Genomic DNA, 23,311 nt, shown 5'->3' with positions numbered 1-23,311 from the left:
TCTCTGACAAAAGATTAATCACATCTATTTTTCTTTTAGGGGGATACATTACTTTCCCATTAAAAATGTATAAGTACTTATATTCTGGCTTTGTGAATCGTAAAAGGATGTAAAGACACATTAAAGTGTGACTGCATTGACTTCTTCTGAGACATCTTATTGTTCCTGCACGGTGAACAGACAGACCTGCAGACACCTGGACAGGTGATTCCCGTCGTGCTCCTGGTGCCAGCTGGGGCTGCATGAGTGGAAGAGCAGCAGTGTGTGAACTGTTAAATTTCATTTTCTTTACTTCAGAGGAAATGTTCCTTAGTTCTGAGTTGGACCTGGAGTGGGAGCCAGGCAGGAGCCAGCCCCTGAGCAGCACCTGCTCAATCACTGCTGCCAAAAACATTCCTAAAGTTCCTCTTTTGGACAGTCAAGCCTCCTTGCTACTTGAGATCACAAATATACTGTAGCCATAGGGAGGGAATGAAAGGAAAGTTTTATTTCAGTTATGTATGCAGTTGGAAAAACTGTATTTAGGGGAAAATTGCACCATTGGAGCGGGCAATTCTGTCTAAGGAAACAGCTTCAAAACCCCTGCCCAGCTGATGCAGCTGAAATATTTTACAAAGGAAAATAATAAAGTAAAAATGCAGAACTTACTTATCTTAGGGTATGAATTCTGTTCTGGAGCTAAAAACTGCACAAGGAGGAAAAGAAAGAAAGTTGTTCATGGCTGACCCCAGGATGGCTCAGAGCTGTTGGTGAAGGTGCCCCAGCACTGTCCCAGGTGAGATGGGTGATATCTGTTCCCTTAGGTCCTGTCATAGGATTGGATTCTGCCTGGTCACTTATGCCATTACCAAATGCGTTTCATGTGTCCGTGCTCCCTCAGACCCCTCTGAGGACAGGGGACAGAACACCTGAACTCAAACAGCTCTGAGGTGATGGATGAGTCACCTGTGTCACAGAACTAACGGCCAAAGCCGCCCTCCTGCAGCTGTGCAGTGCTGGGTCCCTCTCAGAGCAGTGAAATGCCTTCCCCGCTACTGGAGTTAGGATTTTCAGGTGTGAATCCTTTGCGCCTTGCAACAGGGGCTCCTCAGTTGGCTGCTCCTCTGCTGAAGCTCTCAAATGAAAATCACTCCCAGGCTTGTGTGGGTGGAGAGCGTAGAAAAACAATTACCATGATGTGACTTGTTCAAACAAGTATGGGTTTGTTCTTCAAAGGAATCGTGAAAAAACCTGATGACGGGATCTCCTGGGATATTTAAATGACAGTGCTATAAATAGCCAGGAGTAACTATATGCTCAAGAAAACCCCCCTGAACTATTAAATTGTATTTTAATATTTTTTTCTCATAGCATACTGTCCTTCAGACAAACTGGAAATATCTGTTTTGCTGCTTCCACCCCCAGTTAGGTACTGGGAGAGCGAGGTCTCCCCAGGAGAGCTGGCTGTGCAGCAAGACACGGTGCATACGCTGAGGAGCTGCTCATCCAGCCCTCCTCCTCCTCCTCGGGCTGTGAGGACACGGGGCAATGAAATGGCCAGGTCCACAAGAGGCTTCAGCTGTTCTGGTCCCAATGTGTGTCTGACACAGGCTGTGGCTGTGACCTTGACAAATCCCTGAATGTTTGACCACCAGGCACTGTAAATGCTGGAATTGCCCAACAGTAACAGCCAAGTTACTGTTGTAACTTCCAAGAATTCCAAGCTGGGAATTCTTAACGGACAAACTTCTGAGATCCTCAGATTAGTGACATCAAAAGGGCAAAGTCTCCACACCGATGGATTTTTCCACTTTTATGTGTGGCACAATTTGTAGTTTTTAAGTGGGTATTTAGTATTAATTCCCAACTGCTCTAAACAAAAAGATTTGAGGCAAATCAGGAACTTTTCACAGAAAAATACTTACACGAATCGGTGATTTAGGAAGGGCAATCCTGCTTATACAGGACTGTGATTTCTCCAAGTTACTCATTTACACTCTCACGTACCAACTGCCTGCTGCGGGCACGTGTCAATAAACAGCGGGCAGGTTTGGCTTCAGCCAGCCTGGCCAGCGCAGCCCTGAGCTCCCCCGTGCCTGCAGTGACGGTGTGTGCAGCAGGTTTGTGCAGCATTACCTGGTGCAGAGGGTGCTGCTCACACCCAGTGAGCTCTGGGAACAGCAGTGGCTCTGCAGGATGAGCCCTGGGTACTGCAAAGGGAGGAGGCTGACTGGGGCTAATCCGTGACTGCCGGACGAACAGAAAGCTCAGGCTCTCAAGCTGGAAGGAGCCTTGAAGTGCTTTCCTGCACTGCTGCGGCCACCAGTGATACCCCCAGGAGCTGCTCTGGTTTAAAACTCACTCTAGCTCCGCTGCTCCCTGGCCCAAAGCATGAACCACCTCTCGCTGACCTACTGCTTCCCTCTGACTTTGCTGCTAAAGTTCCAAAAGATTTAAAAAAACAGCTGAAGTTGTTCCACTGGGAAATCCAGAGCCACCTGTCCCCACAAAGACAGGTCCAGTGACAAACGCAGAGCAGTCTCCTCAGAAGCCCCAAAGCAGCACAGCATCCCGTGCCCTCTGAGCTGCCTGGCTGCATGGGAAGGAGCAGCACCCACAACACCTGGCTCCTGCCACTCCGTGTGCTACCATGCAACTCCGCTGGATTGTTTGGAGAGAGGATGCACCACTCCCAAACAACTCTTCCCACACAGACCCAGGGTGGAGGCCTAGCCCCTCCCGGTGTCACAGTAGCACAGAATTCCCGGTTATGCCCCGCAAGGGTCAGCACACTCTTCCCAAGACCTGGCTTCTGCTTGGGCTGCTCCTGCCACACCCTGGGGCCTTTCCCTCTCTCACCAGCCTCCTCTGGAAATTCCCAGCCTCCTTAGAACAGCGTCAACGATTTCCCAGAGTCTCCTCCGAGTGCCTTGCCCAGAGCTGTCCTGGAATCTGCTGTCACACAGCCCACAGAGCGTGGCAGTGCCAGCGCTGACCAGCCGTGCTTCACTACTGTGTACCCCCCCAAAACCTCAGAGGTTCCTTGGGACACAGAAATCATTTACACACTGGATCTTCTGTAAGGATGCCAAAAGCCCTGGGGGGAAATGTCACAAGTATTACACAACAACGTGAAAAGTCTCTATTAATTCCAACTTGGTGCTGCTGGAGCTGAGCAATAACCTTGCCTGAACACAGATTTGCATTTCTTATTGCAGTTCCAATCCACTGCTGTAGCTTCTGGCTAATATTTGCTCACTAATGTGTCACCACCAGCCTAACGTTTGTGTAAAATTCTGTCTAAAGCTCAGATTCACCGCTCGCGTGTCTGGCTGCGTTAGCAGGCAATGAGGTGCTCTGGCTCCGGGGCCGAGCAGGCAGAGGATGCTGTAGCAGCTTTCAACAGCAGTGACAGGAGCCACTCCAAACGATTTGTGGAGGTGCCCAAGGCCCGACCGGAGCACCTGGCAGAGGCCGGGCAGGGAGCGGGGCTGCGGGAAACAAACCCGCATCAGTGCAGCGGCCGGGAGAGGCCCGGGATGCGGGACACGGCGGGAGGGGGCCGGGCTGGGCCTCGGCGGCCGCACGGAACTCATCTGCGCCCGTCCCGCGACTACCGCGGGAGAGAGGGAGGAGGGGAGGGAGGCGGCGCGTCCGGGCTGTCTCGGAGGCTCGGCCGCTGGAACGATCTCGGCCGGGAGCACCGGGCCCGTCCCGAGCGCTCCCTCAGGCGCCGCTGCCTCAGGGCACGGGGCGGAGCTGCGCGCGCGCGCGGGAGTCTCGCGGCGAGCGGCGCTCTCGCGAGAGGGGCGGAGCGGGGCGGGGCGGGGCGGGGCGGTGCCGCTGCATGTCCGAGCCGGGCGGCCCGGCCGGGGCACGTGGGGCGGCACCGGCACCGCTCCGGACCGGGCCCGGCACCGTTCTGGGTTCCTCCGCCGCGCCAGAACATCCGTAAGTACCGCCCTGGGCCGCTGCCCGCCTGCTGGCGGAGTGGCGGGGCCCTCGGCCGCGGCTGTCAGCGGCGGCGCTCCGGTCCGGCGGCGCTGAGGGTGCTGCCCCGCTGAGGGGGCTGCCCCGCCGCGCTCCCGGCCGTGCTTCGCGCGGGCCCCGCGCGCGGCCCGTGGCGGGAGCGCTCCCGCGCGGCCCAAGGTCAGCGCTCCGGCCCCGCGGTGATCCCGGAGCCGTGCGCTGGGGCCGGTCGTGCCGCAGCGCCCGGCGGGCACGGGCGGGCGGGGGCCGTGCGGGGCAGGGGCGGGGAGGCGAGCGGCCGCTCTGGGCTCTGCGGTGCGCTTGTGTGTTGTGCTCGCGCTTTCCCGGCCGGCAGCGGCCGGGCCGGTTCGCCCGTTCTGAGGGGAGCGCTGCGGCGGTGGCTCCCCCGCTCGGGGCCGGCCGCGGCTGCTTGGCGTGAGGGCGGGAGATGGCACGGGCGGTGCAGACTCGGCAGTGAAGGTTAAGGCACCTTGTGCTGTCTGCTGTGTGTCTGGTCTGGCAAGCCTTGCCTGTGTTATGGTAATGGCCGTAAAAACTGTTATTAGCAAAACTTTTAATGTGCTGCAGTGACTCCCTTTGTTTGTAAGCCAGAATAGAATACAGGCAGGAGCAAAGGAATTAAATTATATTGCTACTGAGGAAGTGATGTTTTGGTAGCCTTGCTTTTCTGGGAGAATCCTTGTTGTTTGCTCTTTCTTTTTCTTCTTCCCCCTGATTGAAGCAAGGGAGATCTAAGTTAACTCCTCTTCCAGCGATGGGCAACTTGATCTGTGCCGTGCCAAGTTCTTTATTGCAGTCCAGTAATTCCATGAGGTGGAGATCACAGAATGGACAGGCATCTCAGCAAGGGCATCCTCTTCGTGGATGTTATCCATAATAGCAGGAAACAGCACCAAAAGCTGCATTTGGCCACAGCCCATCTGTTTGGGAAAAGTCAGGGCCTTTCTGTGTTGCCAGGGTCGTGCTGCACCTGCCGAGCATTATCGGGCTCTGTGAACTTTGTCTCAGGTGGAAGGAAGTGGCTGGTTGCTGGAGAAGGTGTAGTGCTGGTGTAACTTGGCTTTGCTGCCGTTGGCTTTGTGGCTGTGAATGATTTGCAGAGCGGCCAGGCCACGAGCACATGGGGTGTGGGAGTGCAGCACAGCTCCCCGGGACCGGAGCTCTCCTCGGGAGCACTTGGGCCAGAGCTGACAGAGCAGCTGAGCAGAGCTTGCTCCTCTGCTGGGATCGCTATGGGATCCAGTTCAAGTTATTTAACCTCCTCATTCTTTAATGAGCTGCTTGTGAAAGGGGTGAAGGACTGTCCAGGCACCTGCTGACCTCCTGTACCTGTCTTCTAGTGATGCCCATGGGCCTGTGACTCTGAAAAAGGGCAGCACAGCTTCATTGTGTGTATCTCATTCTCAATTCCCTGGTGTGCTTGCATGTGCTGCAAAGTGCAAATGCACTGGAGGAAATGACAACTCTTGAGTAAGTGAAAAGCGGGAAGAAGCCTGTTGAGCTTGAACAGTGCTTGAAGTGGGATAGAATCCACTGGAATCCATCCATGCCTCGTGTGCTGTCCTGGTCTTGCTCACCTGACAGTCCCTCAACTTCTGCTTCAGTGTTTCATTGAGCTCCTGAAGGACTTTTTAAAGCTCTCATGGGGTTTATGCAGGTCAATCTCTCACCACAATTGTAGCAGTGTCTTCTACACCAGGCTGTTTGCTCTCAGACATGAAACTAATGATATGTTGGGGTTGGAGGGTCTGTGTGGATGGCAGTGCAGGAGCCCAGTTGTTCTGTGTGTCAGTAGCTGTTTCTTACTCAGGAGTGTTCTCTGTATTCACCCTGGGTTTAGAAACCCATCCTAGGAATCAGATTCCTTCGGAAGGAGCTTTGGAGATGCTTTGAGATACTAAAACTGAAAATTACGAAATGCCTAGAAAGCCTTGGCTTTAACCTAGGCACTTCACAATGCCTGAAGTGGCGTAACAGGAATTCCCTCACTGCTCAGGATGTGAGTTGACAGGACCTGCAGCTCAGATCCACCACAGTTTCTCTGTTCCCAGAGGTGCGGATTCCCTATGGAGTTAACTGTGACAGGAGTTTGCAGCAGGAGTGCAGCCAAAGCTCTCAGGGCCAGCAGCAGTTTGATTTGTGATGGCTGAGACTCTCTTCACTTTGAAAACATTGCAGGCTGGCTGCAGGAGGATTGGAGAGCAAGTGCACTTCTGCAGGAGCAGTTATCTGAAGAGCATAATGCTTTTAAAGCAACATAGCCCACTTATCTGTGCCTCTCATCCTTCATGTGCACTTAACTGACTTGAAAAAACGATTTAAGGTATTTCTAGAGTCCAGGGAGCCTGTAATAGGATCAGGGCTGGTATCCCAGTTGCCCCTAGCAACATCTAGAACTAATAAAAAGCATTAATTGCAGCATTAATTACTTATAATTGTTTCATGTTTCTGATCTAATGATTAGCCTTCTTAAAATCCTGATTTCTAACTGCAGTGCTTCTGTGGAGCTCTTAATGCAAATGGCTGGTTAGACTTCATGAAGTGATGATTAACTTCAGGCAGCCATGCTCAGATATTCAGAAAAAGCTATTTTATTCAGCAGGTGTTTAATATTTCCTAGAAATTGAAGCTGTTGCATTTGTTTCTCATGGGGATTGCTAGAAGGGGAGATATTTGCATGTCCCAAACTGCTTTTTCAAATGTTCTGTCTTCAGCTGATTCACTGAATGTTTTTTTATTGTCCACCACGTGGATTCTGGTCAACTTTACTGCTCCTGCACTTTGTCAGCTGGAAGCTGACTGCATTTTTGGCTCCTGTACACTTCTGCTAGCAGAGATGAATATTTCGTAAAAGATCATTTAAAATCATTTTTGAGCAAACAAATCACTGCTGCAGACCTGTCCTGGTCGGGGTTGCCTTTGACCTCTGCTGCCACCTGGCACCGAGGATGAGAAACTTGCCATGTGCTGTGGCTGGTTTTTGACTCTGGGTATAAATAGCAGCAGTTCCTGGCAAAAGTTCATGATTTTCCTGTGTCTCTGGTATCAGGGGCCTTAGCTTTGCATGGGGGTGAACCTGGGAACTGGGAATTTTGTCTGGGACAAGGATTGTAGTGTATAACCCCATAAGTCTTAGGGCTGTGACCCTGTGCTTTCCTGTTCCTTAAAGTGGAGCCTCTTTTGTTATGAACTTGGACTTGTATTCGGTTTCTTGTTGAAATGCAGGGTTAGGAAGAATTCTTTGGTGTCCAGGGGTGCAGGAAAAATTAGCATATCCCTTTCCTTAAGTATTACAAGTTGAGGATGGGCTCCTATCTCTCCAGATGGAATACCTGTCTTCCTTTTCTTGTGTTTCCTCCAGCTCTACGTGGCTGTAAGAAGGTCACTTGATCTATGCCCTGGCTTTGCCTTTTAAGAAAAGCTGAGGAGAGGAGCAGCCCCTGTTCTGGGGGAGGCTGTTGTGTGTGAGAGCTGCCCCGCAAGGGCTTGGAGGTGCTGGGGTGGTGTGGATCACAGTGATGTGATCTCTCTGGTCAGGTTGGAGTGTGCTGTGTCACTCCTCATAGCCCTTGTTCATGCACACATGTGTCTTCCTGCTCATTCACCATGAGCAGCTCTCAGTGAGCCTTTGCTGTTCCCTCCCAGCACAGGTGAATGCAGGGCACCCTCCTCACTGTTGTTTGCTGTCCTCCCTCTCTGGGCGCTTCTGCAGCTTCTCCCCAAGCCAAGGCTTGGGCACAAAGGACTCCGCTGCTTTTTGCTTTTCTGCCTGAGCCTAGTCCAGCTCTTGTTTTGGGAAGCTGTTTGTCAAGGTCTCGTGGCTGTGCCCAGCAAACATCCTGTGAGCAGAGCTGCTGCTGCTCCCCAGATACCTGAGGACCTGTTTGGTCTTTGCTGCTCTTGGCTCCTGGCTCTTGCAGCCCTATCAGTGTGTTTGATGTAAACCTCCCTGCTGTGTCTCCTTGAAAATTCAAGCCTGTTTTTTGTCTCCTGTGCAAAGTATATTGGAAGCACTTGGTTAGTTTAGTCTCTGTTTTGTGGAAATTGATAGAGATGCCAGGCATCTGACTCAGGTGGTTGCTTTTAAATTTTCATTTATAAGCTGTACATGTAGTGGCCACTACACTGTGTAGCCCATAGCAAGGGCTGCATTGGCTTCCTTGTGTAGAAGCAAGCACGGAATGCTAAGTATTGGATGTATTTTTTTCTGAAATTCTGGAAAATAATTTGTTCTATTCTCCAACCTGAGTGAAAATGCAGAAGGAATGAAAGATGATAAAACATTCCCCAAATCCAAATTTTTTTGATGTGTTGATAGGTTATTAAGGTAATAACAGCTGCTTTGCCTGTACTGTGGGGGTACTGGTAAAGTGGTGCAGAAGCAGTTTTTGACATTTGCTGAAGTATCTGAAAGACTTCTCTGGGAAAGTGGGGTAAAAGCTCTCTTGCCTCCCTCTGCAGTAGAGGATTCACAGGGAGACACTAACTTGGGTGAGGAAACTATAAATAGTGAAACAACTGGAGCAGGGAGGCAATAAGATATAAAGTGCAGTACAGAGCTCGATAACCTGATAGGGTTAATGTTAATTACAAGCTGTTCATTACTGCAGAGCAGGAATACTCAGGGCCCTGCCTGAGTCCATGAGAGCAGCGCTGAGGGCTGCTGGGGGTCAGTGTTTGTGTCCCTGTGAGCTTCTTGATGATTTCCAAAACATCTATTAAAAAAACTCTACAGGTTGGCTAAGCTGATGCTTTTATTGTAAAGCTCTGAGTGTAGAGATAAATAGGAACTGTTCTGAGTCCTGCATTCATGCAAAGGCTGTTGCAGGAGCTGTGCTGGGCCAGGGTTGGGCTGCTGAGTGGGAGAAAACACACAGAACCAACAATCAGTGTGGCAGCTCCAGCTGAGAGTGGGGACTGAGCTCTTGTAGGAACAGCACTGATGCTGATTACACTGAAAGCAGTTTTTATCTCGGAGATAAAAGACAGCCTGGTGTTGGTGGTGTTTCTTGTTCCAGAGCACTAGTTTAGCTCTACATCAACCAGCTTTTTCAGCCTTTTATTTAAGTCACAATTTATCCTTTTGCAAATAGGAGACTGCTTGTTCTTAAATATTCTAAGGTTGTGGAGTGACTTCACTGGTGGTTTTCATTCACAGAGGAGCCTTGGGCTCATAGCCTGTGTTCATTGGGCTGTGAAAAGGTGGTGTTGCTTAAGGGGTAGCTCTTGCTGTTCTAGTCTTTCAGTGCTGCTGTTTGAAGCAGAAATTGCTGCAGAGCACTTGCCTTTAATTAGTTAAGTACAGAGAGACTTCCCTGTTGGCTTCTTTTTAAAGTAAGTGCCACCCAGTTTGAGATCTTGCTGGCCTGGCTCCTACCTGTCTCTGGGTGTTTGCAGCTCCTGAGTCACACTGTCTGAGCTCCTGGCTCTGGGTGGTGTTGGGTTTGATGGGGGGTGCTCCAGGCTGGCCAAGAAGAGGACTGGAGAGGCTGTGGAGTCTGGTGGCCAAGTGACACCCTGGTGATCCAGAATGTGATGCAAGGGCTGACAGGCTGCTGTGGCTTCACAGCTCCCTCCTGTAAGCTCAGCCCCAGGGGTGCTGCCGACCTGCATGGCAGAAAACCCCCTGTGCTCTGCAGCTGGAACAGCTGGAACCACGTGCTGCAGCAGGACCTGGCAGGAGGTCCCTCCATTGTGGATGTTCTGCCTCCTTCATCTTGTATGAAGCACAAAGAAGCTGCAGTTAGATAATGCAGTGCCACGTGCCAATTCAGCTTTCGATGAAAATATGCCTCATGCCAAGGGTGGGTTATGTAAGTCCTTACGTCTGTTTCATTGCAGCAATTTTTCTTATTTTAATCTTAACAGTAGGGCCTCCAGTTTCTTAGGTTTTTGTTAACTCCTGTTCTTATGCCTCCTATAAGGCAGAGCATGTGCTAACAGTTATTTTTAGCATAGAAAATTTTAAAAGCCCACGTGGTCCCATTTAGTTTGAACCGTGCCAGCCTGTCCAGTTCTCTTTCACCCAGATAGTATTTATTTCCCAAGTGCTGCTTCACTAACTACAGGGTTTGTCAGGAGGCATCCTGGCCTTGCTATTGAAGCTGCATTTCCAATTTGCTCTGTGGTCCTTTAGGACGGGCTTTAATTCCAGCCTTGATTTCCACAGCTTTCAGGGTTTGGAAACCTCTCAAGTGCAGGGGCAGAGGGAAGCAGAGGAGCTGGGACCGGCTAAGGGTACATCCCTGCAGAGCATGGGGGCTCAGTCACTTGGGAGTCACTGTGGCCTCTCTCCTGGTGGAGACTCGAAGCAGCTCACCCTCAGAACAGACTTCCTTGTGTGTAGAAAACCCTGAAATTCTGAGCAAGTGCTTACTGAACTCCTCTTGGACCTGGAGAATGAATTATCTGGTGTCCTCGGGAACCTCATGCTGCGAACATTTCTGACCTTATAAGGCTGTGAGTGCTGAAGGCTCTGTGTCCTGGCCAGGAAACAAGGTGGCTTAGAACTGCTCTGGGACCTTAATGCAAACAAATAGAGTAAGTTGGCTCCCCTTGGCTTTTTTTCTCAGGTAGGTGATGCGTGCATTCTTTCTTGTCTTCGTCTGCCTGCTCTTTACCAGGAGTTTTCCATAAATCAAGTCAGGACACAGACTTGGAGACCTGACTGACCCCTGCTCTCCCCTTGGTGTGTTAATCCCATCCTGACGTGCTGTGGGAATTATTTAGCGTGTTGGAGAAGTCTCATGCCCCAGCTGCAGCTCTCCAGCCCCATGGTACAAGGTGTGACATTTAGGCCGGATTCCCGGCGTGCCAGAGGGAAGGGGAAGTGGCTGGTGCTGGGGTGAGCGCACACAGTGCGTGAGCTCTGCACTATTTTTGGTGCAGGGCTGATGGGGCCCTGCCTCTTGGGAATGGTGCTGGAGATCCAGCGTTTTCTGCGGCTTCTGGCTCCTACAGGCTGCTCTGCTCCTGTCCAGAGCCTCTGGAGCTGCTGCCCTTCCCAGCTGGCTCCTCCTGCCCAGAGAGCTCAGGGCCTGCCGGGGCTGGGCTTTCTCCCACTTGGCAGTGCTTGAGGGCATGTGATTTGACAAGTTGCCATTTTCTGTCCTGCTGCTGGCAGGAAAATCCCAGGCTTTCTTCCCCCCACGTGTTAAAATGATCCAGTTGCTGCTGCAGTCCTGAGCTGGCTGTCAGATCAGCAGCGAGGAGATGGCTTGGCTGTTCTGGGACAGGTTGGGAAGTGGGTGTGGGCTTTGGGAGCTCTCCTGGGGACGAAATGGAGGAGGAGCAGTGTCCCAGCCCTTGGGATGGGCAGGTTTGACCCGCTGTCCTCAGGCGTCACACACAGCCAGGCTGTGACCAGCATAGCAAGATCCGGCTGCCAGAGCCCTCCTGCCACGTCTGTGTAAGGAGATGTTTGTTGGTGTTGAGCTGTTCCCCAGCCAACCCAGCACTCCGGGATAGCTGCTGGCATCTCGTGGAGAGCCACTGCCTTTCAGCCTGTTCTGTCTGATGGGAGGATGTGGAATTCCCATTTAACATATCACTGGTAGTGATGCAGCTCTGGCTAAAATAATAAATTAAAAACATGAAATCAAATGAGCATTGCAAGGAGCCGTCAGCTAATCCAGTAGTCCCCACTCATCCAGGTATCACAGAGGAGTGAAGATCTTTATCCTAAATGATGATAATGTTCAGAATGACTCATAGAACTGTTTTGTCTGCCAGACTTTGGGACAGGCTTGTCCCTCTGTGGGGCATCCTGCGACTGTCTCCCTGTGCTGCAGAGCTGTGTGGGACTATTGTTTGGACAGTTGGTGCAACTTAGTAGGGAATCGGATAATAATAGGGCTGTCTGTTTAATTGGGAATGCTTGCTGGGAATGGACTTATGTGAGCTACTTTAATTTGGGTTTGTAGTATGCCTGAGAGACAGCTTGTAGGGTAGTTCTGCATTAATTACAACAACTTGGGCACGCAGCAGGTGAGCACTTGCAGCTCACAATGTGCCATTGTGCTGGGCAGCATAAAGGGGAACCTTTTGTCCTGGGAATGTACAGCCTTCACCCTTTCCGTTTGCCAGCTTCCAAACACCGAACAGCCACAGTACTGCATAGGTTTGTTGGTTTTTTAATTCCAAGATCCCAGATGTTGCCATTAACAGAGGTTTCACCCTCAGCAGTGAGCCCTGCTCCCTGACTATGTACAGACAGCTGGAAGTAACTGGGATTTAGTTGCTTCTGAGTTACTTAGTTTATTTAATCAGATACAAATGTCTGATGAACACACTCATCATTCTCCTGTGTAGAACAACATGAATGCCTTATTTGTGATGTACTGGGGATATTACTGAACTCCTTAAATCATGTCTGCAGCTGACCTTTAATTTGGGATTGAACAAGCAATTTTCTAGTCCCTGCCTTTGCCATTCATTCACTCATTTGTGTGCCTCAGTGTCTGGGCCCTGCAGGAAGCAAGGCAGGGTCTCAGCTAGCATGGTTGAAGTTGTGTGGATGCTCCTGTGAAATGGAGAGTGCGGCTGCAGGAGGTGAGAAATCTGGAGTGAGTATTAAATTATCTGAGGCTCTGACACTGGGTTTGAGCCTGAGGGAGGCATAGTTTTGTCCCTCAGCTAGAATGTCATCAGCTCCTTGTGGAGATTGTGGCCTGAAGGAGTGTTGCACTGGGAGCTGTGGTTGGGGCATTTGCCCTGATAACAGAAAGGGGTTTTTTTTTTGAGACACACTGAGCATGGGGCCAACTGCCTTGGTTGTCTTCTCTTGTCACAGAAATATTATACTTCTAAAGAAGAACCAGATAATGCTCTTTTCCAGTGGGTGGCTCCCATTTCTAAGACTTTGCTATCTCCTGAAAACAATCTTTATTTTTGTTGCTTGCTGGCAAGAGTCTTGAGGGCTGTTTGGATTAAAGCCTGTCTGTGTAAGCACCCTCAGACACGTGGTGTTTTGCTTTAATTCCTGTGCAGTGAAAATATAAACTGTAAGTGCTTTGCAGCAAGGCTGTTTGGGATGTGGTAACAGTTTAGCTTTGCATTCCAGTTGCAGACATTCCTCAAGCAAAAGGAAAGGCATGGCAGCCCTGCCTCATGTCAGCCAGGTGAGGCTTGCCAGTGAAGGAGCATGACTGGGTGTCTAGGTGGGAAAGAAGTCACAGGCTTTGCAGAGGAAAAGGGAGAGCTGTCAGCTTTTGAGTCAGAGGAGTGGCAGCTGTCAGTGTAGTGGATTTGGATGTAGAACAAACTTCAGAGCTGGGTTCCTAAGGCTCGATAGAAGTGTGTGTCATCAGACTCCAGAACCCTCAGGAATGGGGTGCTGCCTTTCAAGGGGAGAGCTGGGGAGCCCTGCTGTGTGCCAAGCCTGTGCTGTGGAATGTTGTGGTCCAGCTGGGCTGTGAGCCCAGCCTGGTGCTGGAGGAACCTGCTGTGCTGGAGGCTGTCCTGGGGGCAGGACTGACGTGCAGAGGTGTGAGGCAGAGGAAACAAGGGGAAATTAAATGCAGAGGTGAGGTGGGGTTAAGTCATGGAGTATAATGATGAGACGTGTCCAGATATCCCTAGTCTTGGGTAAGGATCTTGTTCTGTGGAGTGCTGGCAGAGCAGAGATGTGAATTTCTAGAGCAGCTGGAAAACAAGCCTGACCATGCTAATAGCAATACCTCAAGGCACTTATGGGACTTCAGCCTTCCTGTCACCTTCCCTGTGACTATTTTAAAGTGATTTCTGTTTCTGCTTCTAGGTATAACTGCTGAAGGTCTGCAAGATGGCTTTACGCTTCCGCAATTTCGTCCCGTATGCCATTCCTGGAGTGCTGGCACTTCTTGGCTGCTGGTGGATCTATTCCTGGAGAAAAAAGCACTCAAGCTATCGTGACAAACAAGCAATAGCCGTTCAAAGGGAGAAGCAGGAAGAAGTATCAGAGAGTGATTCACGTTCCAAACCAGAAGCATGTGTTCCTCGAAGACTGCCTCTTCCGTCGGAAGAAGAGTGCCTGCAGAACCCAGCCCTGACCTCCCTGCTGTCCGCAGGGCCGACGACGCCCTCTCTCCTGCGCCCAGCTCACGAGAGGCCGGATCTCTCACGGGACCTCCCAGACCTGTCGGCAGCGACAGCTGGGCCCAGCACCCGCGAGGACGACAGTGAAAAGCTGGAATCGATAGGATCTCGAGAGGGAAGCGGTGTCCCCGCTTGTGCCTCCCCCCCTCTGCTCTCAGAGAGCACCGAGTGTCGCCAGAGCGCGGCGCTGAGCCACGCACCGCAGCCAGGCTCGGGGACAAAGCAAGGCCAGCAGCCACCCCCGACACAGGAGTCTTTGGGAGTCAGGGAGGACATCAGCAACGCAGACCAGTCAGATGAGTTTTTGTTTAAGCCCCCTAAGGAAAAGCAGATGCCAGGAATTGTGCAGTCGGATACTGGCTCTATGACAGCCCGTTGCTTGGGATTGGAGAAAGAAGCCAATGCCCCACAAGCCTTTCTCAATGAAGCTGAAGTTGTATCAGGTCACGAGGATTCTGCAGTGAGTGTGTTACCAGGGAGTTTGGAGTCTGCCTGTCCAAAGCAGTCCAGGGAAGAAGAGATGTCCGAGTCAATCACTGGTACTGTACCAGTGTGTCAGAAGGACACACAGCCTAAAGGAAATGAGTCTGAAAGAGAGAAGATTGGGGGAGTGAGTTTGGACAAGGAAGTTGAGAAAATTGAGCAAGTAGCAATACAGATCATTTCCAAGGTCATTTTGGCAGCAACTGAGGAAGTGCTGTCGGGTTCTGCAGGGGATGCATCCCCTTGGCTCTGCCAGGCCACTGCCAGCGGAGCTGAGGCACCTCTGGGGATGGAGAGTGTTGCTGCCTCTGGTCAGGTGCTTGTGGAGGGAGCCACAGCAGCCGATGAGAGCGTGGCTGCAGGGAGCGGTGCAGAGGAGCAGAGTCTGGGTGTGACAGATTCCAGCTGCTCATCACACGGCTGTTGGGCCAGCCCTGTTCAGGGAAACACAAAGGTCTGTCGGGTGAAGAGCCAGGTGTGCAGGGAGTCCCAAGGAAATGATCGGACTTGTGTGGAGAACTCACTGGAAAAGTCTCCTCTGGCCATGGAGGACTCTGGGTACAGCACACACACACCCGGAGGTGGGACGAGTGTAGAGGACACCCTGCAGAGCACAGTGCTGTCTGTCACATCAGACCAGCACTCGGACTCACTGAGCACATCCTCAGCCCCAGACACGTCTGCCGAGCAGAGCTTGGTACCAAGGGAAACCCCCCCTGCTCCTGGGCTGCCCGAGGGCAGCACAGTGCCCTACAGCAATGGGATCCTAAAAGAGGATGGGCCAGACCTGAGTCAGGAGTGTAGCAGTGCACCAGGGACGGATGGAGATCATTCAGAAGGTAACGGACTGGAAAATCATCCTGCAGAACACATGGTGAACAAGCATTGCTGGGGAGCACCTTGCAGGTGTGAGACCTGCTCATGCCAGTGGTTTCTAGTGACCTCTAGGAAGCCCTGGGTGCTTACCCCTGTTTATGGGCTGCTGCTGACAGGAAGGTGAGGCAGCTTCTGAGGTGCTGCGGGAGGAGACAGAGCAGAGCTCTGATGAATTGTGATAAAATCAGCTGGTTGCAGAGCAATTACCCTGAAGCCTTTTTGTTTGGAAGGGCAAGTGCATGCCAAGAAATCCCAACAGGGAGCAGTATTCATGGCGTTCCCCCATCTGTCTGTGTTGCTTTTCCCTTGTAGATGCTGGATGATGTGCGCCTGGCACAGTACATGTAAAGCTGTCTGAGCAAACATTAGCCTGTGTGACCTTGGGGATGGATGTTCAAATCCTTTGTAGGGCCCTGTGGTGCCAACAGCCCTTAATGACTGGGGATGTCTCTTGTAATTGCTACAAAGCAGTTGGAACATTGCTTGTTGCAAGACATGGGGATTGAATTTGCCAGCAGTGAAGGATGGAACCCACAGAACATTTTCACTAGTGAGAGTAACCCCAGGAGGAGAATGATGTCGCATTGTCGTGAATGCTGGTGTGACAGGAAGGCCCGGGAGTGAGCTGTGGAGCCTGGTGGCACTGAGACCCTGAGGGTAGGGAGCGGGGAATACAGCAGGTAAAGCTGGTAAGGTGGCAGTGTTGGACAACAGGTCACCAGCTGACCTTCATGTCCAGGCTGGGAGTCTTAAATCTTCCCTTTGCCAGTCAGTGCCAGCAGCTGCACTCTTGGCCTTTCTCAGCCTCTCTGCTGTGTTACCCATTAAGATGTGGCAAATGTGAAGCAGCTCTTGGGTTCATTTTTCTCTTTGGTCTCTCACTGCATGGTCTGAATACTTGCAAGCAAGTGAGGACCATCATGCTTCTGTTTGTTAATATGGAGGAAGGACCAAGCTTATGTGCCACCAGCTGTATCTGGGATCTGATCAGGAGGAGGCTGTTGGAGTTTGTCCTTTTCCCAAGCAGAAATGTTCCTGGTATTGACCCTTGGTTTGGGAACAAAATACAGTTCAGCTCTTGCACCTTGTTTCTTCAAGCATAGGGCAAATTTGGGCAAGAGGCAGCCCCATACCTCATAGTGGGCACACCTGGCACTGGGGTCACTCTGCAGCCCTTCCCTTTGGGGTGGGAATCTAAGTGTGGGTTACAGGGGCTGTCTGAATGCTTCTGCCTGTCTTGTAGGTTCAGATGTAAATAGTGTGGATTTTGTGGACAGTGGCAGTGCCATGAGGAAGACAGTGGCTCGCCAGAATGCGAAGCTGGAAGGAGGATCCAGCAAGCCTGACTTCGTTATCTGGGAAATCGAGGTCCCAAAGGTAACCAGCTGCTGGCCTGCTCACCATCCTGCCCTGCCCTACACAGCCACCTCTTGGTCCTCCCGGTCTGGTGCTGGCCCAGCGCCTTCCCAGGGAGATCAGCAGCAAGTCCAGGAGGACTGGAGTGTTCTGCTCCCGTTAGGACTCACAGGAGTGAAGAGCCAGTGCACAGCTGTAAACAAGCAGCACTCCAGGGCTACACCCAGGGGAATGGTGCTTGTTGAACTTGTTTTTCCCTATTATCTTCCACCCAGTCTGGGAGTCCAATGCTTTGAAAGCATCCAGGAGGCTTTGAGGGTACACAGGTATTAAGAGCACAGGATTATCAAAATGAACTGTGCTTACTGGTCTGGACTCGTCCCAGACCAGCTGAACTCTGCACTGGTCCAGCACTGCCTTGTATTTATCCTGCCTGTGATAGAGGAACTGAGAATGCGGGTGGTGTAAGCCACAGAGAGCAGGGATGTTTGATCTGTGTTTCTCTTCCTGACTGTTGCTTTCTTGTCACTTTCCTGAAGGAATTAGTTGGCCGCTTGATTGGCAAACAAGGGAGGTTTATGAGCTACTTGAGGCAAGCATCTGGTGCCAAAATTTATGTCTCAACACTACCTTATTTCCGTGACTCCCAAGTCTGTCACATCGAAGGTGAGTGGAATGTGTCTCTGTTCATGGTCTAATGTGTGTCTTGGGGGCCTTAATTAGATGGGCAAGGAATTTAAATGGATTTAGTGCCTTCTGAATCCAGTGCTTTTCAAAACTCCTCTGGCCAACCTGTTAAAACTTACATTGTTGATGCAGTGCAGGAGGATCCTGGCAGTTGTATTTCTTCAAGTGACAGGACTGGAGGTGTCCTCAGCATGTCCATGCTACAGAGTTCCCGTGGGATTTTTGTCTTCCAGGGACCTCACATCAAGTAGAGAAAGTCCTGAGCCTGATTGGCAAGAAGTTTAAAGAGCTGTGTCTCACCAACATCTACACCATCCCTCCGCCAATGCCACTGCCGCTTCACTCCCTGCTTGTGTCCGCCTGGGTGAGTCCCGGCTCTCTGGCTGTGCTGGGGCTGGAGCTTGCACTGCCAAGAACACTCATGACAGTTTTTCCTCCCCATGGCAGCTGTTCCTCCCTGATGGAGTCACTGTGGAGGTGGTGGTGGCACACCAGGTGGATGCAGGGCACATGTTCCTGCAGCAGCACACGCACCCCACGTTCCACGTCCTGCGCAGCCTCGACCAGCAGATGTTCGCCTGCTACTCTCAGCCCGAAATTCCAACCCTGCCCACTCCGGTAGAAGGCAAGTCACGGATGCTCATACACTGAGAAAGTTCTGGGCTCCTGTGCAAGCCTGTTGTCCCTGAGTTCAGGTGTGGGAAGTTCCCAGTGGATGAGGATGTGATAGCTGACATGTCACCTCATCTTTAAACTACTGCCAGAGTGCAGATGTTGCTCTGCTCTCCCTTACCCTGCTCATCCCTGGAGTACCTCCGGAGCCACGTAGCTGCATGTTGAAATTCAGAGTGAGATCAAGCCTGTCTCAGCTTATTTCCAATCAACGTGGCATCTGGGGTATTTCTGCTGACAAAGTGTGGAGCTGCTCCCAGACCTTCATAGTGTCACTGTGTCCATGCTGTGTCTGCCCCTGCTGTGAAGTGAAGGGAGCATCACATGGAAAGGGCTTATGTATTCCTTTGTGGAGACAGACCTTGCTGTTACTACCCAGAGGCTGGAAGGGAACTGGGTACCTGGGTAGGGCAGCTTGGTTGTGGCAGCCAGAGCTGAGAGTAAAACCCACCAGTCCCGTGTCTCAGCTGCAGGCCTGGTCTGCTGGGGGTGTGGAGGGGTGTTGGAGGAAGATGGAAGCAGCCTAAGAAATGCTGTTGGTTCTCCATAGATAACTGAGCAGCACTGCTCATGCCTGAAGTGCTGGTTTTTGGAAATCCACTTATCCTGAGCCTTTCTTCTCTGCGTTCTGGTGTTTTGCAGTTGGTATTATCTGTGCAGCTCCAGGCCTGGATGGGGCATGGCTCCGGGCTCAAGTCATCAGCTACTTTGAGGAGACCGATGAAGTGGAGCTCAAATATGTGGACTATGGAGGATATGACAAAGTGAAGGTCGACACACTCAGGCAAATCAGGTCTGTAGATCCTTTCCCATGGCCTGAGGCCATGTCTGGCTCAAATCCTAATCAGAGGGCTCTGTATTGTTTGAATTCTTAAAGGCTTTTCCACAGCTGAAGTGGGAAATGGTGGAAAGGTTCAGCTCAGCAATGAGTGTGGGTTCTTGGGAGCACAGCAAGCTCCTGCAAGGCTTTTTTGAAGGAAGGGGAGAGGAAATGGCAGCTTCTGCCACTTCAGTGGGGAAGCTGAGGAAGAGGATGCCTTCAGGAGACCTCAAAGTGTAATTGAGTGATGAGCCAGGAATAAGCTCCTGATTCTTGATGCCCTGGCCCCACTGGCTGAGAGAGCTGTGTTGGATCAGGAGTTTCTTACAGAAGCCCATTAAATACTTGATTGTGCCCCAGAGGTGGGAGACAGGCAGCACAGCCTCCCTGGCGGAGGTTGGTTTTGCTTGGAGCCTGATCCAGCTTGGCATGTTAATCAGTTTATTGCTGCTCTTAAATTGCTGGGAGAATAGTCTGATTTTTTTTTTTTTGTTTGACTGTCATTAATTTAAAACCAAATTCCTGTTAGAGCAATTTGATTAATCAATGTCACATTGAAGAATGCAGGAGTGATTTAAAGCCCTGTTCTTACTCTGATCCTCTTTTCTTTAAAAGGTCTGATTTTTTAACACTACCTTTCCAAGGAGCAGAAGTTTTACTTGACAATGTGGTGCCACTTCCAGGTAATGGAGCTCTTGATGTACTGTTTGTTGTTCCTTCTCCTGCGGGTTTCCATGGATGCCAGATGTGTCCAAGCCATGATTCTGTCTAAACCTTCTAACTCCTATTGCCAGTGCAGCCTCTGATGTGACAAGAGGAAGGATTGGAAAAATTGTATTGTGTTCTTCTAAATGTGCTAGCATGGCATAACCTGTCAGAATCCAGGGGAAAGATGATAAATGTCCAGGCCTTTTCCTGCTTGGAGGAGAGAATTAATTACTGTCCTAAGCAGCAAGTTGGCAGGACTGGCAGGGTATAGGTGCAGTAGCTGTAACTGCTCTAATTCTTCTGTCATAGAGCTGCTGTAAATGTAAACTTAGTTTTTAATCTGCAGACAAATACCTGACATTTTCCTCTTGAAATGACTGATATATAAAGTTCTGTGTTCAAAAGCCAAGCCTGCAAGCACTGGGACAATGTCAGTCAATGCCTAGAAACACTTTGGTTTGCTTTTTTTGTCCTTGGCTCTGCTCAGGTGCTAGGCACCCGTGGTACAGACACTTTTAAGTTCCCAGAGCTAGTGGTGCCCCATGTGCAGGGTCAGCAAAGCCCTGAGGGACGTGAGCTTAGTTTATTGAGGATCAAAAAACCAATGGCAGCTCCAAGATTCTGCAGAAATGTACTTTGCTGTCTTTAAAGCCTCCTGATTCATCAGCCACTTGTGTTCACACAATCATGGCTGGTGGCTATAGGAAGCTCTTCATCCCTTCCCTGGAGAACCAACAGCTCCAGGGATGGGATCAGCTGGGCCATGAGGGTTCTCTGGCCTAGTGTGTGTAGGAGGCCAGAGAGTATTAGCTCAATAGTCCTTCCTGGCCTGTGAAGTCTGTGAAAGACCTCATTTGTTTTCTCTGTTCTCCTTTTTCCACAGACGAGGATCGCTTTTCCCCAGAAGCCGATGCCGCTGTCAGTGAGATGACCAGAGGCGCTGTCCTCGTGGCACAGGTACAGGACATGTCTGCTGCTGGTGGCACTGCTGGTGTCCTCTGCCCTGCCCTCTGTGTTTCATAAAACCCAAAGCCAGAGCCTACCAGCCAGGCTTCTGGGAAGTCCTGGGGCTGGGGACTTCCATGAGCACCTCTCGGGACTGGGAAGGGATGAGTATCCCCTCTTGTTTCTGGTGGACGCAGGGGGAAGGGGACCTGGATGGGTTTACAGAGCACGACAGGAGCTGTTGTCCACTGGATCTGGGCACCCCTGGGTCTGCACTGCTTTGCCAGTCCTCACTGGCTTTGCACCATGGACATGTGGGATTCAGCTCCAGCTGGCCAGAGGCTGTGTTGGGACTTCTGGTGATGTCCCAGGGACTTTTGCAGGCAGCACCTGCTTGCAGTCCAGTAGTGCTCGCCTCTTCTGAAGTGCTTCTGGTAGTGGCTGTAGCTGTCCATGTAAGTGAGTTGGGACCAGAATTGCTGCACACTCACATTTTTCTGTGTTTCCAGGTCACAAATTATGACAGTGTCACGGGACTGCCGCTGATACAGCTGTGGAACTTGATGGGAGATGAGGTGGGTATATAGATGTATATGTTGAAAACTCCTTAATCATAAGCCTTCTATTGTTGATTAGGAACTTGCAGAATCCATGTTTGTTGCTGTGGCTTGTTCACTTATCTACTCTTTTCTGGGTTTTTTCCCCCTCCCTTTAGGTGGTGTCAATAAACAGGACTCTGGTGGAAAGAGGGTTTGCTCGGTGGCTCGACTACTAGCAATGTCCTAGATGCCTTGACAACTCTTTCTGCAGAGAAAAAACAAAAGACAAAATCTTGTTTTGCACTGTTACAATTCGGTTTGGCAACTTCCCCCGAGGAGACCTGTTTACACCTGCCTGCGGAGTTTTGTGGTCCATTGAAACATGTTTTGCTCAACTGTTACCATTTCACTAGAACAGATACCTCATCTCCTGAAAGGGGGTGTTCAAAGCCATAATGACAGATACTGTAGCTTTAAAGCAAAAAATCCTCCCTGGCCTCTGCTCAAAATTTAAATGGAAAAAACCTTAAAACCTTTGGGTCTGGCTCGAGGCAAAGGCCCCCGAAACGGTAACCGTGCTTTGGTTCTGGCTGTGTCGTGCCCCATGAACTTGGTGTCTGCTTTTTCCAAAAGTTGCATCGGTTGTCCTTTTTAAAACAGGCCCTGCCTATGGAATTAATGGATGTTATTAAGGAATTTAATGTTCAGTTATGGATTTTTCTGTATTGTGCCAGTAACCTGCACAAACAGCATCCATCTTGTGTCTTCCTTGCGCCGGGAGGTGGAGGAATTGCGTTCCCGTGTCTCACTGCAATCATGGATTTTAGGCTTGATCCGCTCTCCCTGCAGGGGCTTGGAGTGCAGGATGTTACCACTACAGTTTTTGCTCTGAAATGTCATGTATTTAAAGAAAAGAAACTGCTTGCCAAGCCCAATTGTAGTTTATATTTTTCTAGCCGTGCAAGTCTGTAAATATATATTAAAAAAATCATTGTAATATTTTGTACAAGAAAAACACTGGAAACAAAGGGAACTTTACAGAAACTTTTTCACACCAAAATGTCCTATATAGGTAGAACTGGTATGGAGTGCATTAGGGTAGCCAAATTATTTGGAGCACTTGAATGTTGGGAGTGTTTCAGCTCTGCTGTATGAGGATTAGTGTCCCCTTAGGTTGCTGTCTGGTTGAAATTGTGATCGCTGCATCCTTTGCTATGTTGCTGTACAGATCTGTTTAAAAAAAAAAAAAGTAACAACTTGGCATTACTCTTGCAGTGGTGTTCTCTCTCAATTTTTTTTGTTGCTCCTTTTTAGATTTCTATTATATATTTAAAATTTCGCTCAAGTAATTTAAGCTGACTTAATTCTCTTAAAGACATGCCCTCTAATGTGTGTCATTTTAGATATGGATTGAGCTGGGATTTATTGCTGGCAGAGAAGATGCTTGCCAGAAATTGTTGATGTAGTCAGTCCTCAGAAGTTGCTTCAGGTAATTCAAGGATGTGCTCACATCCTGTGAGCTGACACACCAGGGCATCACACATTTGGACAGTGGCCTGCTAAAGCCTTTGGTCCAATCCCCTCTGCTAGGGAATGGTTATATCCTTTCTTGGGGTTCTCTCCTGTTCGGTGCTTTGATTTAATGTTCATGTTTGCAGTAACATCCAAGGAAAACTAAATTTGGTAACTCAGATCTATAAAAAATATATCCTTTTGGAATGTTTCTTTCCATTTCAATTAAAGCTCAAATTTTAAGCCGTCTTAATGAAACTGTGATGACTTAAGAGCCTTCATTTCCTGCCTCCATCAGAGCAGCCCTGGGCTCCTTGCTCTGCACTCATGGGGTGGGTGTGTTGCTGTTTATTGTTCATGGCAGAGTTTGGCTTGTCTGAATGTTGGTGTTTTCCCTTCTTTGAGAGGTGTGGAAGTCAGGAATCTACAACAGGGATGGGGAGCTCTGCCAGTCCCTTGTTTTCCTCTGGCCTGCACTGTGGAAGAACATCCTGTTCCCTATTTGTGTTGAACACTGCCTGGTTTTTAAACTGCAGTAAAATAGAACATTGCAGGGTGACAGGAACTGAAATAAGGAGGTGTTGGCAGGTAACAGATACACAGCTCTTTTTTCTTTAAAATCATAACTCTCAGCCTGTACATGAACATTAATGGGGGGACTGTTTTAGGT

General features: G+C 50.2%; 1 protein-coding gene across 3 annotated transcripts; it reads left to right on the top strand.

Moving 5' to 3' along the window:
* The first annotated feature begins 3,799 nt into the window (after window positions 1-3,799).
* On the top strand, window positions 3,800-22,403 carry AKAP1 (A-kinase anchoring protein 1). 3 transcript variants are annotated; one of them, XM_082294850.1, is made up of 11 exons: window positions 3,800-3,930; window positions 13,727-15,365; window positions 16,646-16,779; window positions 17,298-17,424; window positions 17,679-17,809; window positions 17,893-18,070; window positions 18,760-18,910; window positions 19,553-19,620; window positions 20,529-20,602; window positions 21,100-21,165; window positions 21,306-22,403. In XM_082294850.1, exons 2-11 carry the CDS (start codon window positions 13,751-13,753, stop codon window positions 21,363-21,365), a joined length of 2,604 nt encoding a protein of 867 aa, XP_082150976.1. In that variant the 5' UTR covers window positions 3,800-3,930; window positions 13,727-13,750; the 3' UTR covers window positions 21,366-22,403. The 3 variants fall into 3 exon arrangements, with proteins under 3 accessions (XP_082150976.1, XP_082150977.1, XP_082150978.1); XM_082294851.1 differs by lacking the exon at window positions 3,800-3,930 and adding an exon at window positions 10,048-10,509; XM_082294852.1 differs by lacking the exon at window positions 3,800-3,930 and adding an exon at window positions 10,048-10,541.
* Window positions 22,404-23,311: the final 908 nt, after the last annotated feature.

This window comes from Coloeus monedula, assembly GCF_965178545.1.
Source record: "Coloeus monedula genome assembly, chromosome: 20".
In the NCBI taxonomy this organism is placed as follows: Eukaryota; Metazoa; Chordata; class Aves; order Passeriformes; family Corvidae; genus Coloeus; species Coloeus monedula.
The sequence above is the reverse complement of the archived record's forward strand: the minus strand, read 5'-3'. Positions and strand labels throughout refer to the sequence as shown.

Bases quoted from the DNA above. Each gene is read 5' to 3' on its own strand.
- AKAP1 (XM_082294850.1), top strand. From the start codon at position 13,751: ATGGCTTTACGCTTCCGCAATTTCGTCCCGTATGCCATTCCTGGAGTG. The intron at 17,810-17,892 runs GTGAGTCCCGGC...TCCCCATGGCAG, and splicing joins CCCTGCTTGTGTCCGCCTGG to CTGTTCCTCCCTGATGGAGT. The intron at 21,166-21,305 runs GTGGGTATATAG...CCCTCCCTTTAG, and splicing joins GGAACTTGATGGGAGATGAG to GTGGTGTCAATAAACAGGAC.